The following is a 16038-nucleotide window of genomic DNA, read 5'->3' as shown; positions in this document are numbered from 1 at the left end:
CAGTAAAACATACAGAGCTGGGCATCTTTCTTTCCTTTTATTTCCACTTATTTGGGAGGGCTGCCATCAGCCCTTCCCAACTATGATGCTGGGCTCCTACCACCACTGCATTACCCTCTTATGAAGGTTAAGGGGAACTGGGGAAAAGTGTGGGGTGGTCTTCTTGCACAGTAGGAGCCACAGCCCCTCTTTTTGCAGGTTTCTTAGGGGATGTCTTCCCTTAAATTCACCTCCAACTCCTGTTTATCAGGGAACAGTATTCCTTTTGTAATGATATTTGCATGGGACACATGCCACATCTGCTATCCACTGAGTTGCAACATTTTGACCTTATCTATCTCACTAGATCCCTAGTTTGCTGTGGGGAAGGCAAAAAAGCCACCCTGCGCCAGCTAATCTGGCAGTGAGGGGGAAAATTACTTCCCAGCCCCAAAAGAAAAAAGGCAACTAGCACGAGAATAGCTTCCACAGATCACTGACTGTTTAAAAAAAACCAAAAAACCAACAAACCTAGTGCTTGTGAAGATGCCATACTGATTGGTATTCCTCAACTGCTGATATCTATTAGTGCAACAGATACAGCACAGGGAACAAGAGTGCAAGCTTCTATGGCTGTAAAAATTTCCTGCTATGTTGGGATCATAGTGGAAGCCCCATAGACAACTCTCCAGTAGCTTCCAACATATTACTATTTTGCACTTTAACTAATGTGGTAGTAAAAATGCTAGATGCCATCAGAGTCTTGTCTATGATAGAGCTAACATTAGTGCAGCTGAACTGGTGGTTACACTGGGGCGAATCTTTTGCTGAAAGTCCCTAGTGTAGACAAGGCCTGACACTGCCTTGCCAAGTTTTATTTTGGAGATCTTTTCTCTAAAGAAAAGAAGGTAATTCAGTTTTCGTGCCTATGGCAGTCACCCCCTAAATATGCTATCATATTCTGGTGTGCAGTACAGACCAATGATTGGTTGTCATCACTTGCCCTGCAACCTTGGGTGCGGGTGCCTCATAATGAATTATTGCAGTAGCTCACAATCTGGGCCCCTCACAGACAGACGGGCAGCATCCAGGTCACGCTCAGAGTGTCTGTTTATAACTGCAGCCTGCCAGTAACACTCCAGTCAGCAGTTTCTGCTAGCCTTAGTTACCACTTCCAGGGTGGCCCCCAACATTCCCAGGCCCAGATATTCCCAGAAATGGCATGTTCTGCACTCTCCAGCCTTCTTGTGGACAGTTCAGATATTAGAGGTCCATTGCCCTGTAAAGGGTCAATATGCAAGTTACCAAACAATCCAGTTTACACACAACACTGGATTAGTTTTGATTAAAAAAAAAGTTTATTTAACTATAAAGAGGTAGATTTTAAGTGTGTACAAGGTGTTAAAGTCAGAAATGGTAACGAGAAATACTACAGTACATAGTAGCTAAGACTTAACAAACTAGATTTGGTTCAAGGTAAAATCCTTACCACATGTTCCTAGCAATATAGCTGACCAAATTCTCAGGTCAGCATCTCTCCCCAAAATCCAAAGGGCTGTCTTCAGTGAAAGTGAGGGGGGAGGAAGAGGGAGAGAGACTGGGGTGTTTTTGCCCCTCACTTTTATAGTCCAGTCCTCCTTTGAAGTGGATTCTTCTGATGATTACCCCTCAAAGCAAAGTTTATTCACACAGTAAAGAAGGTGATATGGAGTCTGGGGATGAAGGTGCCCCCAGGCTTTTTCTTCTCCCCTGTATATGCCAAAATGCAGATTTGCCTTGTCTCCATCTCGCTGTGTCAAGAACCCTGCTTACTACTTATGTAAATTGCGGTAAACACATTCCTTTGTTTAAGATGGACCTGCTTAACCACTTCTGCCTAATTAGGGCTCCATGGGTTTGAACATGTGCTATCATACAGAGGGAATTCATAACTTTATATATAATGTTGCTACGTACATTTCACCATGATATAATTGACTAGCCAGTTATTCATTTTCAAATGATACATCCCAATTCATATTTTGCACAAAGATCATGATAGTAGTGTGTAGGGTGTGAATACAGGGGTGTATTTAGTCACACATGCAAAATAGCTATCTTGTCCTCAGAATCTATAGTATTCCAGGTATTCCCTATAATAAATATAATACAATATAAATAATACTCAGAGTACTGAGTTAACAATTTATTAAATGCAGAATTGGCAGGTTATAAAGGGAGAATGCTCTGTTCACTCTTCAGTCTCTCTCTCAAACTGCTGTCAAGTTTGCTAGATATAAACGGTGCTTTTGTGGTGTGGACATCTACTTTGAAGAGAAGTGAGGCCACCAGCTCTATTCAGATATGCTTGGTTTAAGGCAAGACAAGCTATCGGCTGTTACCTTTCAGTCACTCTTGACCTTTATGAAAAACAGTTGTAAACAGAAAATGTAAAAATATGTTTGAGTCTCCTTCAGACTCAGATTGAAAAACAATAGAAGTAGTTCATCTTTGAGTGCTGGTCCCTATTCATATTCCACTGTAGATATGCATGCCTCTGGAGTTGGAGAGTTCTTGGAAGTAGTGTCCATGTGTCCGCAAATGTAGCCTTGCTCTCCTCATGCCTCCAACTGGGGAGTTAACGGGTGGAGTGGACATCTCTTCAGTTCCTTCTTACTACTGCATGGGCTGGGTTGGAACTTCCAGTGCCTGAAGCTTTTTGTCTCCTTATTCTTCCACCAGTAAATGCGTGTGTGTGTGTGTGTGTGTATATATGTGTATATATATATATATATTGTAAAGTAAATGTTCTGACAGTATTTAGCTAAGTTTTATAGTTTAATTCCTATACTGGGGAATTTCCCCTCCCCTTGTATCCCAATACATTTACTGGACTTTGCCCAGACAGGGGTGCCTGAATAGGGGGGGTGGCGCTCAGGGGGTCATGGCCCTCCCACTTGCTACCAGCCCTAAGGGTGAGCGAACAGGGGTGTGGGGGGCGGAGAGGAGCGAGCAGGGACCAGGGTCTTGTGGGGGAGGAGGTGGTACATGAGTGGGGCCTTGGGGAGAAGAGACAGTGTGGCGGTGTGGCCATGATTTGGGCACCTTTGCCCCCTGCCCCCCTTTTAGGGCACTTCTGCCGCTTCTGTGTCCAGAACTCTGGGCTCCAAAATCTGTTGTTCTTGCTGATGCTCCTTCTCTGTCAGTGACGACCATCAGCACTGCTTGTGCTGCCTCTGGGAGGCTCATGTTGTGGCATGCTGCAGTATCTGCTGCTTTTTTCCCATGTGTACCTGTCAAGGGGGGAGAACTTCATTTTAAGAAGCACGTAATGGGGAAAAGCCATGAAGAAACAGTTGGATCCAGGCCTGGGGATCCCCTTCCCCTCTGCTCCCCCCCTCCCCCATGTATTGGCCTGACACAGCAAGGAGTGTGCCTCCTGCTGTGAGATCCAACTTAGGAGTGAGGGAATTTACTCCCACAGATTCCCCTGTTGGGGTCTTGATGGGAAGGCCAGGAGTGTTCTCAGGAGAGCAAATCCTCCTCTAAGTCCACTTCAAAAAAGTTGGATACAATGCTACTGAAGTCAAACAAGTCTTTCTGCTGAGCTCATGAGGACTTGTCATGACTCTGAGATTTAGGAGATTCTAAGAAAATCCACAAGTCCAGGGCTCTGCTGGTATCAGACATTGGTGCTGGAACTAGGAGTGCTGGGTGTGCTGGTGCGTCCCCTGGCTTGAAGTGGTTTCCATCATATACAAAGTTGACAGTTTGGTTCAATGGCGCTCAGCACCCCTTCTAAATACATTTTTCTTCTTTGAGTGCTTGCTCATCTCCATTCCAGTAGGTGTGCGTGCGCATGCCACGTGCATGATTGTCGGAAGGTTTTCCCCTAGTGTACCTGTCAGGTCGGCAGTGGAGTCCTGGAGTGGCACCCTCATGGCGGTGAATATAGGACACTGCCGACCCAGCGCCTGCTCAGTTCCTTCTTACCGCCAGTGACGGTCGTTGGAGATTCCTTCAGTCTCTTGCTTCCCAAGTGTCTACCTAGTGGTTACCTTCTAGTTAGTTGTAAATAGTTCTTGAAAATTGTAGTTAGTTAGCCTATTTCAGGGGGGTCCCCCCCGCCCCAGCTTCCCTGACTGAGGTATGCCTGGATCTCAGGGGTTTAAATCCTGCGAACACTGCGGGAGGCCTATGCCCAAGGGGGAGCCACACGCGTCATGCCTTAAGTGCCTGGGCGAGGGCCATCAAACAGATAAGTGCTCCATTTGCAGGAGCTTTAGACCCACGACGAAGATGGGGTGGCACTGTCGTCTCAAGCTCTTTTTAATGGAGGTGGCTGTTCACTCTCAGCCAGCACCGGAAGTGGCACCAGCGACACCTGAAGTGGTACACCGGTTTCAGCACCGAAAAAAGACACCTCCAGGGAGCATTGACACCGCTCCCTGGCTCACAAAGCTAGTTCGAGCATGCAGTACCGCTCTCAGTCCCGAGTGCCACATAAGAAGAAGGCAGACAGGTTGGTCCTCCATCAGGAAACAGCATAGGGATCCCAGCGGGGTATGTCCTACATCAGGGCACCCATGGCTTGGCCCTCAGATGCTTGTGGACTCCCTGACTTGGCAGGAGTTGGAGGACGAGATTGATCTTTCCTCCATGATGGATACCTTTTGAGGCCATGCAGAACCTTATTGGCATGACGGCACAGTCCCCAGCCCTGCAGGCGCAACCACTGGTCCAGGTGGAAGCGCAAGGCCTGGTGATGGTGCAGTCTGCAGCACCAATGTCGGTACCACCACCTATTCAACACCGGGGCAAGCCAACAATGCTATGGCGCTGCTCCCTATCGCCGCATTACCATTCCCTGGCACCGTTGGGTTCTGCTCTTCCCATGGTATGGCTCAGACTATTCCTTGGACTCCGATAAGTCATTGATCTCCCGAGGTAGTTGGTACCGGTCTCGGTCCCGGCACCGCAGATCGCGGGATATGCTGGTACAGTGGCCCTTTTGGATTCCTTGGACCTATCATCAGGCTCAAGGGTGGGGCTCCAGGGCTGCGTCTGTAGTGTCCACGCCCTGTGCTCCTCCTTCAGCCATGTTGGTACCACACCATACTTCCACAGCACTTGAAGACTCCCACCCCCACGTGACAAGGACCCTGGGTCTTCGCAAACAAGTGCAATTTTCGAGCCAGCACCACAGTCTGCTTTGAATAGGGCAGACATATCCAAGCCAGCCTCTAGGGAGCCTGAGGGTCAGGAGGACCCAGTCCCATGGGCTTCATCATCCTCTTTTCTGGATGAGGCAGTAGCTGGCACCTCCACTACCATACTCCCTGCGATGGACAATAGGACGCACCAGGACCACCTTAGGAGGGTGGCCCAAAACTTACACCTCCAGGCTGAGGAGGTGCCAGAAGACTCAGACCCAATGGTGGACATTCTTGCCCCGGAGGGTCCTTTAGGGTAGCCTTGCCCCTTAAAGACCATACAAAACACCACAAAGGTGCTATGGTAGACCCCTGCCTCCATACCTCCCACAGCCAAAGAGGTGGAAAGGAGGTATTTTGTGCCGCAGAAGGGGTATGAACACCTTTTTACCCACCGTCAACCTGCAACATTAGTGGTGGATGCAGCGAGCCACAAAGAGCAGCAAGGTCAACCAGGTCCTGTCCCAAAGTCACGGGACGCTAAGAAGCTGGACCTTTTTGGCTGTAAAGTCTACTCAACTGGGGGGGCTCCAGCTTCACATTGCTAATCAGCAAGCAGTGCTCAGCCGCTACGCCTTCAATTCCTGGAGAGTACTAGCTAAGTTCCAGGAATTGCTCCCGTCAGACTCTCACCCAGAGTTTGTGGCGCTTCTTGAGGAGGTCAAGGTGGTGTCAAACCCCAGCCCCCCTCCCACTTCTACTCCATACCCCCGAGGTAGGACTCAGCCAGGAGAAGGAGCAGGAATAATAGGAGGCACCAGTTGCAGTCCTCCTCAGGCCAAGGCCAGGGCTGGTCCAAACAGCCCACAGCACCGAAACCTAACCTTTGAAGGGCGCCCAGGGACGGAGCACCAGGACTCAATCGAGATCCTTGCCCTCCCTTTGTGAACTGACTGTCCCACTTCTACCGTGTTTGGTCCCAGATCACAACAGATCGCTGGGTTCTAAGCACGATAGGGGTGGGATGTTCTGTTCCATCCCACCTTCCCCCCACACACACACTTTTCCTGTTCCTCTTCAGCGACCCTGCTCATGAGCAACTCCTTCTCCAGGAGATGCAATCTCTCCTCACTCTGGGGGAGATAAAGGAGGTTCCTCAGGAGTTCAGGGGCAAGGGATTTTAGTCCTGATATTTCCTATCCCCAAGGCCAAGGGTGGACTTTGACCTATTCTGGATCTGTGAGACCTCACCCAGAGACCAGAGGGTGGGTGACTGACTCCATCAGGAGATGCAGCTTGTGGGAGGAGTCTGTCTCCCATTCTATTGGACAGCCATAGTTTCCCTCCAGTGGAACCATTGGTGCTGCCAACAGATACACACTAGGTATTTTCTTTTTTCGGAGACTCTGAACAACCTGAAGAACTGATGTCTCCTCCTCTGAAACATGTCTTCCCAGACCAGTCTGGAACCAACTTCCACTTCAGCACCTCCCTCAGAACTGTTGGTACCGTATGCTAGGGAGAGTCCCACAGCCACCCTTTGACCCATCTTCCTGGCCTTCTCTGGGGTACTGGGACCTGTACCACTCTGCAGAGTCGACATGATCCACCTGTCCACCCTTCACCTGCAAGACAACAACTAGAAATTCCTCCTGACCCCATGGAAGAGGAAGATGGATCTGGAGCTGGCGGTACTGACGAGACTGTCCTCATATTTGGATAAATAGTTGCTCCAATATCTCCTTCCCCCCGATGACCATAAGCAGTTCCAGGAACTGTTACATAGTGTTGCAGAGGAGCTGCAGATCTCCCTTGAGGAAGTTCAGGGTCTTCAACATAAACTCCTGGCAAGTGAGCAGTTACCTCTTCAGTATTAAGGAAAGGGTTTTTACTCAATATACTTCCTAGTACCCAAAAAGGACAGCTGGGCTATCCTTGATTTCTGCCATCTTAACTGCCTTATTCGCAAACTGAATTTCACATGGTTATGCTGTCATCTATAATCCCATCCCTAGAAAAGAGCATGTAGTTTTCAGCTCTTGATATGTAGGACACATACTTTAACGTGGCCATTCACCCCGTCAGATGCTCTCAGATTCCTGGTGGGCCCTGACCATTTTCAATACAGTGTGGATCCCATTCAGCCTTGCTACAGCCCCAAGGGTCACTACTAAGGTCGTCTTAGTAATAGCAGCCCACATCAGGCATTGTGGCTTCACCATTTCCCCCTATCTTGATGACTGGCTTCTCGTTGCTAAGACTGTCAAGAAGCCTATGAGTCCAATTCATCAATGCTTTCAACTTGTGCTTTCCCCAGCATAACTCAAAAATATTTGGACTTTATAGGAATGTCCTTAAATTCAGTCACAGCAAGTGCTTACCTGCCGATGGACAGGTTCCAGTGATGAATGACCTCCTAGATCAGATCATGCTCTTGTTCTGTACAAACTTAAAATTGTAAGTATTCTTGTGGTCATAACGCTAGTCTTTGAATTTAGTGCTCTATTTAAGTTGAAAGGGAATGTTCACATCAGCATTGGTGCTGTATTTCAATGTGTCTGCACAATGTCCAAGCAAATACTTCATTGATTTTTATTACATAGGAAAGGTTCTAAGCTTTTTTTTTAAAAGGAAACTTTGATTCTGGAGAAGATTCCAAAATGAGCAAGATTACCTTCCATCCTCAGAATCCTTGTGTTTTCCATATCAACAGATTTGTATTTACTGCACAACTTTGACTTCCCTAAGAAAGAGGTGAAGTAAAGGACATTTCTAGTTAATGTTTGTGTACTAAATATAACCTTTCTTACAGTACTCAAAAAGAGCAAATAACACCAAAGAACTGGAAGACTGTGAACAAGCTAACAAACTGGGAGCAATTAACAGTACTCTAAGGTAAGCTGTGCTTAAAGTAAATAGTACCAACAAAAGGTCATCTTGACTCTGGTATGTTGTTTTGGAAACTGCTGCTTTTTGTTCTCTTCACTTTTATATAGTCCCTATAAAAACAGTGGAAAATAGCCCTGGTGTTAAATATGAGTTAATGGACTCAAAAACCTCTGAAGCTAAAGATCGGAAGGAAGAGAACAAATATCTTTCCTTTCTTAAAGGAAGATTTTTATTGTATACAAAACTCTGAGCAGGAAAGGCAGGAAACCCAGGAAAAAGAGCATTTGGGTTTTTTATTACCACTTTGTCCTGGGCAGAGTAGTACAAACAAATATTAGAGAATGGTCTAAAATCTTTTATCTGCACATCCGGAACTAATTATCTCAGCCTCTGAAATCTCAATGTTAGAACATAGCATTTACTGAGTACTTCATGGGGGGATCTGGATTCCCAGCAGAGAAAAGTTTGGAGCCGGATATTGAAGGGCCATTTTGATCAAAGGAGCTTGACACTGCAACAATGGCAGTTGCTCCATAGTTGAGGAACCAATTTCCTATAAGCTCAACTTTGGCCTCTTCTCTAACCTGCCCCCTGCCTCCCCAGCACCATCCTTCCAAAACAAAAAATAAAATAAAGTAGTAGATTTGATCTGAAGCAGGAATAATATTTTTCTACAATACTCAAAATGATTTGGATTAGAGGCTCCTGAGTTAGGGCCCACTTAAAAGCTGAGTAGGTAAACAGTTTCAGAATGTAATTTTTTTTTTTTTTGGACATTTTCTAACACCCATCCTCCCAAAAAAGGTAGAAAGATAAAATTAACTTTAGTGGATTTTCCTAGCAGAGATCTCATACTTTCGGGCCCCAGTTTTGAACAGTAAAACCTGAACTCTAAGATGTTTCTTCTTGGCAACATCATCTTAAGAGTGTTGGCTTCAGGAAGCTCAGTGTAAGCTATAGTAAATCAGGAGACAGTAAGATTCCTAATTTCGTTGCTCATATTTTAAAAAAAAAAAAGTTCCAGCCTTCTCCCTCTGCAGAAAAAAGGGCCAAAGTGGCCTGTCACTGAGAAATTTTTTTCCCTCCCAAGAAAAAGGGAGTTAAAGTGTGAAAAGCCTCCTAAAGCTCACGAGGTTGGGAAAGTGGACAGCGGGCATGTAAAGGGTTGGAGAGATAAGCATGCTTCTTGGGAACATGGAAAGTGAGTGTTTAAGTTGGGGAGGGAACAGGAAGATAATCCCTGATATAGGAACAAGTGGGAGATAGCAGTTATGTGGAGGCCAGGAGGTACCTATGCCTCCTATGCAAATCCTTCAAACCCAGCAATTCACCCTTTTAATGGCTCCTAGCTCTGGGTATTGTGCCTGTTTGGCTGAATTTAATCGAACTGGGGTTGCCTACTGGCAAAATACAGGAAGTTGACTGGATGGGGAAGCTCCTAGGAGTAGAGCTTCTCTCCACTTGATACACCTTCAGGTTCTTCCTGCTTTTTCCAAACATGTCAAAAGGAGAGGAATCTGTGGATCTTGTTGCAGAGTGGGTCCTAGGTTCGTAAAACTGAGTTTGGGTTAACTTGGTCAGAAAGAATGGGTGGTTGAGGGATTATGCATTACTTCCCAAGGCACCATGCTAACTACCAATGAGAGAGTTTATTGGTGTTTGGTTTTGAAATGCTGTAGTTAATGGCTGGCTTACCATTGTTTGCTAAATGCTCAAAACCGAAACATTTGAGTTTGTTACAAATACTACAAGGTCATTGGAGAGGAAGAGTTAGGGAAATGTGACAATTAATTCCTTGGTATTTTCTTCGGGTTTTTTTCAAGAGGATAATCCTATTTACAAAGCAATATACGTAATCAAGATCATTGGCTTGTCTCCTATTGTAATGTAGAATCAGTTGATGTTAGAAATGGGACAGAGGAGATGAAAGACCCATGTCCATCTTTGCCAGTGCAGGGTTTTTTCTACAATATATAAAGATTTGTCTATACGAACACACGGTTCTTGGGAAGCTGGGGTTTGTATCTACTCCACCACACACTGAAAGTTCCCTAGTGTGCTCTAACCTACTCCTATTTCAATGCAGGGCAGACTAAAGTGTACTAGGGAACTTTTAGTGCACAGCAGCAGTGTCCACACGGCACTTAGTGCTTTGTAGTCTAGTGTAGGTTAGATTTACACTCCAGCTTGCCATGAAAGGTGTGTTTGTATGACAAGTCTAAATACAGGCATTCGTTTTCCTTCTCCTGAGATAAATTTACAAGCATCTAACAGGCAATAGCTCGTTGATATGTTCCAGTGCTTCGGATACAGTCATTTTAAATTTAGCTCCAGAGATATTGCACACCATCAATTCTCTGTATTCAAAATTATCTAATTTGTGTGGTTTTATGATTGCTAATTTTGACAGCTCTTCATGGATACATTTAAAAACAAAAATAAAAGCATTTTTACAAGTCAAATTCAATTACATGTGTTTATTTTCTCTTTTTCTCAGTAACCAAAGTAAAGAGGCTTTCATTGACTGGGCAAGATATGATGATTCACAGGACCACTTTTGTGAACTTGATGGTAAAATAGATATTGGAGTGAATAAGCTTTTAAAACAGCTGAAGTTCTCTAAGAAAGCATATTTATGCACTGTCAGTAAATAAGTTTAAAGGTGTAATACAAATGACTTAATTTTGTGCTGACTGGCCAAATAAAAATCTCAGACCTTCTCATGTAGAAGGAAAGTTCTTAGTGTGTGTGGGTGGGGGAGTACAACCTAGGGGCATAGGGAGATAGTCTCTATTAGTACCGACATGTGAGGCATTTGATAGTGGATAGACAGGTGTATATTTTATGGAAATGAAAAGGAAAGAGAGTGCACAAGTAACAGTAAAAGATGCTGAAATCCTCATTCCATACTGGGGCAAACATAAGACCACTTACGCAAAACCTAATTGCTTTAACCTATTGAGAGTATGTCTACACAGCAAAACAAAACAAAAAACAGTGCTCCAGGGAGTCTTAGAGCCCAAGTTAACTGACTTGTGCTCCCAGAGCTCATGCTGCAGGTCTAACAAGTGTAGACTTGTGCTGGAGCCTGGGCTCTGAAACCTAGGAGCAGAGAGGGTCTCTGAGTTCGGACCCAAACATCACGCTGCTATTTTTAGCCCTGCAAGCCCAAGTCAGTTGATCTGAGCTCTGAGGCTAGCTGCTGGGGTTTTATTTTGTTTGTTTGTTTTTTGTTTTTTTCTATACTGAGGGTGTAGCTATACCCTCAGTCATTTACTGTATTGCCTTTGCTAACCTTTAGAAATTTGCACTTTCAAAGAGCTTGTTTCTTCGCCGCATCGCTTTTTTCTTAGTTGCCTCTGGATTGAAGTAATCCTCTTTACCTTTAGTAAACATGTTATTTTTAATAATGAGCAAAAATTGATCTTTTTGCGTTGACATTTGTCTTCATCTCAGAACATGGCTGCTGTTATTTCTGGTAACTGCTATAGTAGTTTTGATTATTGCAGCCTATTCTAGATAACTTATTAACAAAGGTTAGAGATTGAACTAAAGCTGTCTCAGTAGTGTTTGGAAAGTATTAGAACACATAAAACATATTTTTCTGGCTTGTATGGATTTTTATGGGAAGTAGATTGTAGTTCTGGAACCCATAGCTTGCATAGGCTTTTGCTTCCTCTCTATCATCATCATTTCTGCCTGCTGCCTGCACCTTGCCTGTTCAGCTTCCTAAGATGATTTTAGCTTCTGACTGTCTCCCTTCCGCCTCTCTCTACTCTTCTTTGATCACTTCTGAAATGACACTTAACTGCTGTTCTGATGGTATTCTTTTTTTCATTGCTAGATCAGCTCTTACTTTCTACTATGGTTGCTCGTCATTCATCATTACAAGAGCAAGTGCTCGGGGCTTCTGTTGGCTTACTCTTGTGATTGATTGGGTGACACACTCTTGACATTTGGTTGTAGTTTTTGACCTTTCAAATCAGATATTTTATTTATATGTAATTTTCTAGTTTTTACTTCTTTAATAATTTGGGAGTAGTATTTCAGTTATCTTTCACATTTTTAAAAAAGCATTGAAAAAGCTGTATTTAGCTATCTTGAAATTTTATTTTTGGATGTGGTCCTTTTGCATTCATGTTGAACTTAAATAATATACCTAGAAATAAGAGGAATGATTAAATGCTCTGTTGCAATTTATAGCTTTTCCTGGCTATAAGAGCATTCTAAAATGCACTATAAAATATTTCTAGTTGGCAGCATTGTAAATTGGTAGAAAATGTGGACTAAAGCATCTAAAAATAAATCTTACAAATTTCTTTTAGCTAATGAATAAAATTTGAGAAATACATCTTGTAAAAGCAATCATAAAATAAACCCTAGATTTTAGAAGAATTTGAACATTGGAAGTCCTAATTTCTATCATTATTTAGTGTTCTTTTTTAACATATAGCCCCAATCCTGAAAACACTTACTGTACGTTGACATGCTTAACTGTAAGCATCTGAGTAGTCCTATTGACTACTGACCCACTATTGACTACTGCTTAACTGAAAGCACCTGAGTAGTCCTATTGACCCAATGTCCAGTGGGACCATTCACTTGCTTAACTTTTAAGTCCAAGCATTAGTTTTTTCAGGATTGGGGCCTGTACTTGCAATAGTCAGAGTCTGTGGAACGAACTCACACAGGAGCAAAGGACCACCAAAGACCTCACCACCTTCTTCTCCAGCGGAAGCATGTTTTTTAAAAAAAAAAAGAAAACCACTACATTTGCATACACAAATCTTCTCTTTGGAAAAGAATGAAAGAGAGAGACCCACACGTGACAGTGTTAGTCCTGTTGCTTAGTGCCCTACTGGAAGGTACTCAGCTGCTGCAGTGATGAGAGCAGTACAAGAACCTGTATAGAATGAAGCAGATCTTATTTAATGTCACCTTTAGCGTATAACACTGTATATTATATACAGGATATTTATGCTGGTGTTTAAAACCAAATTAGAGGATAAGATAGTGTTTGATGTCGGAGATCTCACTTTTACTTTGTTCTGTATAACTGCTTTTTGTGAAACTCAGTCCTTTTAAAGTGACTGGTTAGAATATGTAACAAAGGGTTTCCTGTTTAGATGAGAGATCTCCGGATGCGCAGTATGTGGATTTGCTGCTGAATCCAGAACGTTACACTGGATACAAAGGGGCCTCTGCATGGAGAGTGTGGAACAGCATCTATGAAGAAAACTGCTTCAAGTAACTGGGGAGGGAGGAAAATGCACTTTATACTTTGAACAGTAACATTTCTTCAAAATACAAAAATCATTTATTTTTTAACTTTTTTTCAGGCCTCGATCTGTCTATCGTCCTTTAAATCCATTGGCACCCAGCAGGGGTGGGTCTCTTAACTATTTTGTACTTATTAAAACACTTTCAAAAGCATTTCAACTCACCTTAATGAATTTTCTAGTCCAAATTATACAAATAATATCCTACGCTGTAGTACTATCTGTTGTCCACTCAGTGTCATATAAAGTGACAAAAACTAGATCATGAAATATAAAGAAATTGACCCTAATATACCAAAAACTTAATTAGCTAAAATTAGTGCTCTGATCCTGTTAAATTGCACACATGCTTAATCTTATGCATGTCAATCTCATTAAAGTCATTGGGACTACTTGTGTGCAAATTAAAGCACATCTATGTGTTTACAAGATCAAGGTCAAAATCCCATACTAAGATGGGTGGGAGTTAGAAAAACCTTACAGCAGTATCTTCAAAATTCATATCTTGAATCTGATTTATTTTCCTCAAGCATCTAATTTTGTCACTTCAGTATGTTTATTGGCTAATACAATGCACAGTAACAACTTTTCTTTCATAGTCAAGTTAGTAATAAGTAATGAGTTTTCTTGAAGTAGTATCATTTCACTACTATACAAAGTGGGATCCACTGGAAAGATTTACCTTAAAGATGAAAGTTTGAAAAGCAGTGTTAAGTAGGCATACTTTATGCTAATAGAATTTTGATGTTAAAATTCTAAATGAAAATAAGTTAGTTTTTATTTTCTCAGTGAATCTAAATTGAAGTCTTCAGTTTCTGTACTGATGGTTGCCTAGTTCCCATAACAATGAAATATTAATGTAAATAAATTCATTCAAAAAGAAACCCTGCGTGTTGGAAATGAAGGAAGACTCATTTAGCATCGATGAGGACTATCGGCAAAATTGTAACCAGTCTTTGTTTTTAAATGTCACTATTGAAATCAGTTAATTCAGTCTAAAAAATAACACAATATAGCCCTATATCTTATATGCATGAACATAGGCAGAGTCTCTGTTGTTACTCCCTAATACTTCCTTCTGTGTTTTTTTAATTTGTCTAATTAAAAACTTAAATATTGACCTCCTAGCTCAGTGATATTGATATTAACTGTTGGCAGGCAGTTAAGTATATTTGAATATTGTACTGTACTAATTATATTTAAAATGTTAAGTGTGTTTTATAATGTAACATGCACAGGAGTGAACAGTTCACTGATTATAAGACCAAGAAAGGACCATTAGACATTTATCCAAACCTTCTGCATAACACAGGCCATAGGTCTTCATTCAGTAATTTCTGCACCAAGCCCATAACTTCTGTTTGACCTACAGCATATCTTCTGTGTAAAAGAAAAGCCATTTGTAAGATTCCTGACATGAACTGAAGAAGCATTTCTTGCATCTTTAAATATCTGTATAGCAGGGTACATGTGTCATTTCCCATACAGAGTGGAAAAGGTTTTTTTCTAATGTTCCTAGATCTTTATTTACAACTTTTTTCTTTTTTTCCAGGGGAGGATGATGGTAAGTCTGATTTAATACATTCTCCATACTAGTTAAATATATAGTGGGAGTTACTTCGGTAATTGTGATTGTTTACTTGTTGCGTAAACTTCTTTTGGATGGAGAGGAAGAAATAATTTTTACTCTTTTTACCAGTGGGGGAAAAAAAAGAGGCAAAATAGTTGCCCTAATTATATAGTTCACTTGTCTGTCTTTTTCCCATAAGAATATTTATGGTCTTGCTGCTGGAATACATGAATAGCAAGAAGAGTAAAGGTGAAAAAATGAAAGAGGGTCTGGGAAGGTTTTTACAAGACATGGGGTGGAAGTCTTTTGGGCCTGAATTGTGCAGGGCTTTGCGTTTCTCCTCTTTTCCATTGATGGCAGATGTAATCTTTTTATTTGATAAAGGAAAAGAACAACTTTTTTTTACCTGGATAGTTTCTTTATATATAGTCAGGGTGTTTTATCCCCCTTTTTTCCCCCCATTGTAGTCTGTGTATGATAAGAAATGCTTTGATTGCTGATTTCTAAAAAGATCTAGGGGTCATTGTGGACAGCTCAGTGAAAACCTGCACAGTTGCAGTCAAAGCAAACAAGATTTTCAACTATCAAGAAAGGGTTAGAAAATGTTGAAAATATGCTGTTGTATAAATCAGTGGTTACGCTGTTAGCCTGAACACTTTCATTACTTTTGATCACCCCATCTCAAAAATTATATAGTAGAAATAGCAATGATCCAGAGGATATCACTGAATATTATTAAAGGCATGGGAAGACTTTCATGTTAGGAAAGATTAAAAAGAGTAAGAAAATTTAGTTTGCAAAGGAGACGAGGAGTCATTATTGTGTGTGAAATAATGAGTGGTGTAGGCTGGTCAAAAATAAGAATCTTCCTTGAAAATTTTTGGAAGAAACAAGAATTTTTTTAATTTCATAGAAATCTTAATTTTTTCACTAATAAAATGAAAAATTTGTTGAGAATATAAACAGATTTTGAGGTTTCAGGTTTGGGTCCTCCCCTCTTTCTATTTCCATTTTTTTCTAGTGGAAAAGTGAGTGAAAAAGGAAAAGAGAAGGGGAACTGATTAATTTTTTTCCATTTGATGGAAAAAAAATTATTTTTTTAAGATATGAAAACTTTCCACAGAATTTTCATATAGTTCAAAAAGCCATTTTTAGTGCAAGTTCTATCCATAAAAAATGCCTTTTGAAC

General features: G+C 42.0%; 1 protein-coding gene across 3 annotated transcripts in view; it reads left to right on the top strand.

Moving 5' to 3' along the window:
* Window positions 1–16038, top strand: part of ERO1B (endoplasmic reticulum oxidoreductase 1 beta) — a 65641-nt gene that overhangs the window by 32436 nt on the left and 17167 nt on the right. For 2 of the 3 annotated variants that reach the window (XM_073338172.2, XM_073338170.2), the window contains 5 exons: window positions 7924–8006; window positions 10498–10571; window positions 13127–13247; window positions 13340–13386; window positions 14799–14843. In XM_073338172.2, the coding sequence (XP_073194273.1) occupies window positions 7924–8006; window positions 10498–10571; window positions 13127–13247; window positions 13340–13386; window positions 14799–14843 (370 nt within the window). The remainder of the gene's footprint in view (window positions 1–7923; window positions 8007–10497; window positions 10572–13126; window positions 13248–13339; window positions 13387–14798; window positions 14844–16038) is intronic. The other variant, XM_073338171.2, reaches the window with a different exon arrangement.

The sequence above is a fragment of the Lepidochelys kempii genome, chromosome 3, assembly GCF_965140285.1.
Source record: "Lepidochelys kempii isolate rLepKem1 chromosome 3, rLepKem1.hap1, whole genome shotgun sequence".
Classification (NCBI taxonomy): domain Eukaryota; kingdom Metazoa; phylum Chordata; order Testudines; family Cheloniidae; genus Lepidochelys; species Lepidochelys kempii.
This window is presented reverse-complemented; position numbering and strand designations above follow the sequence as displayed.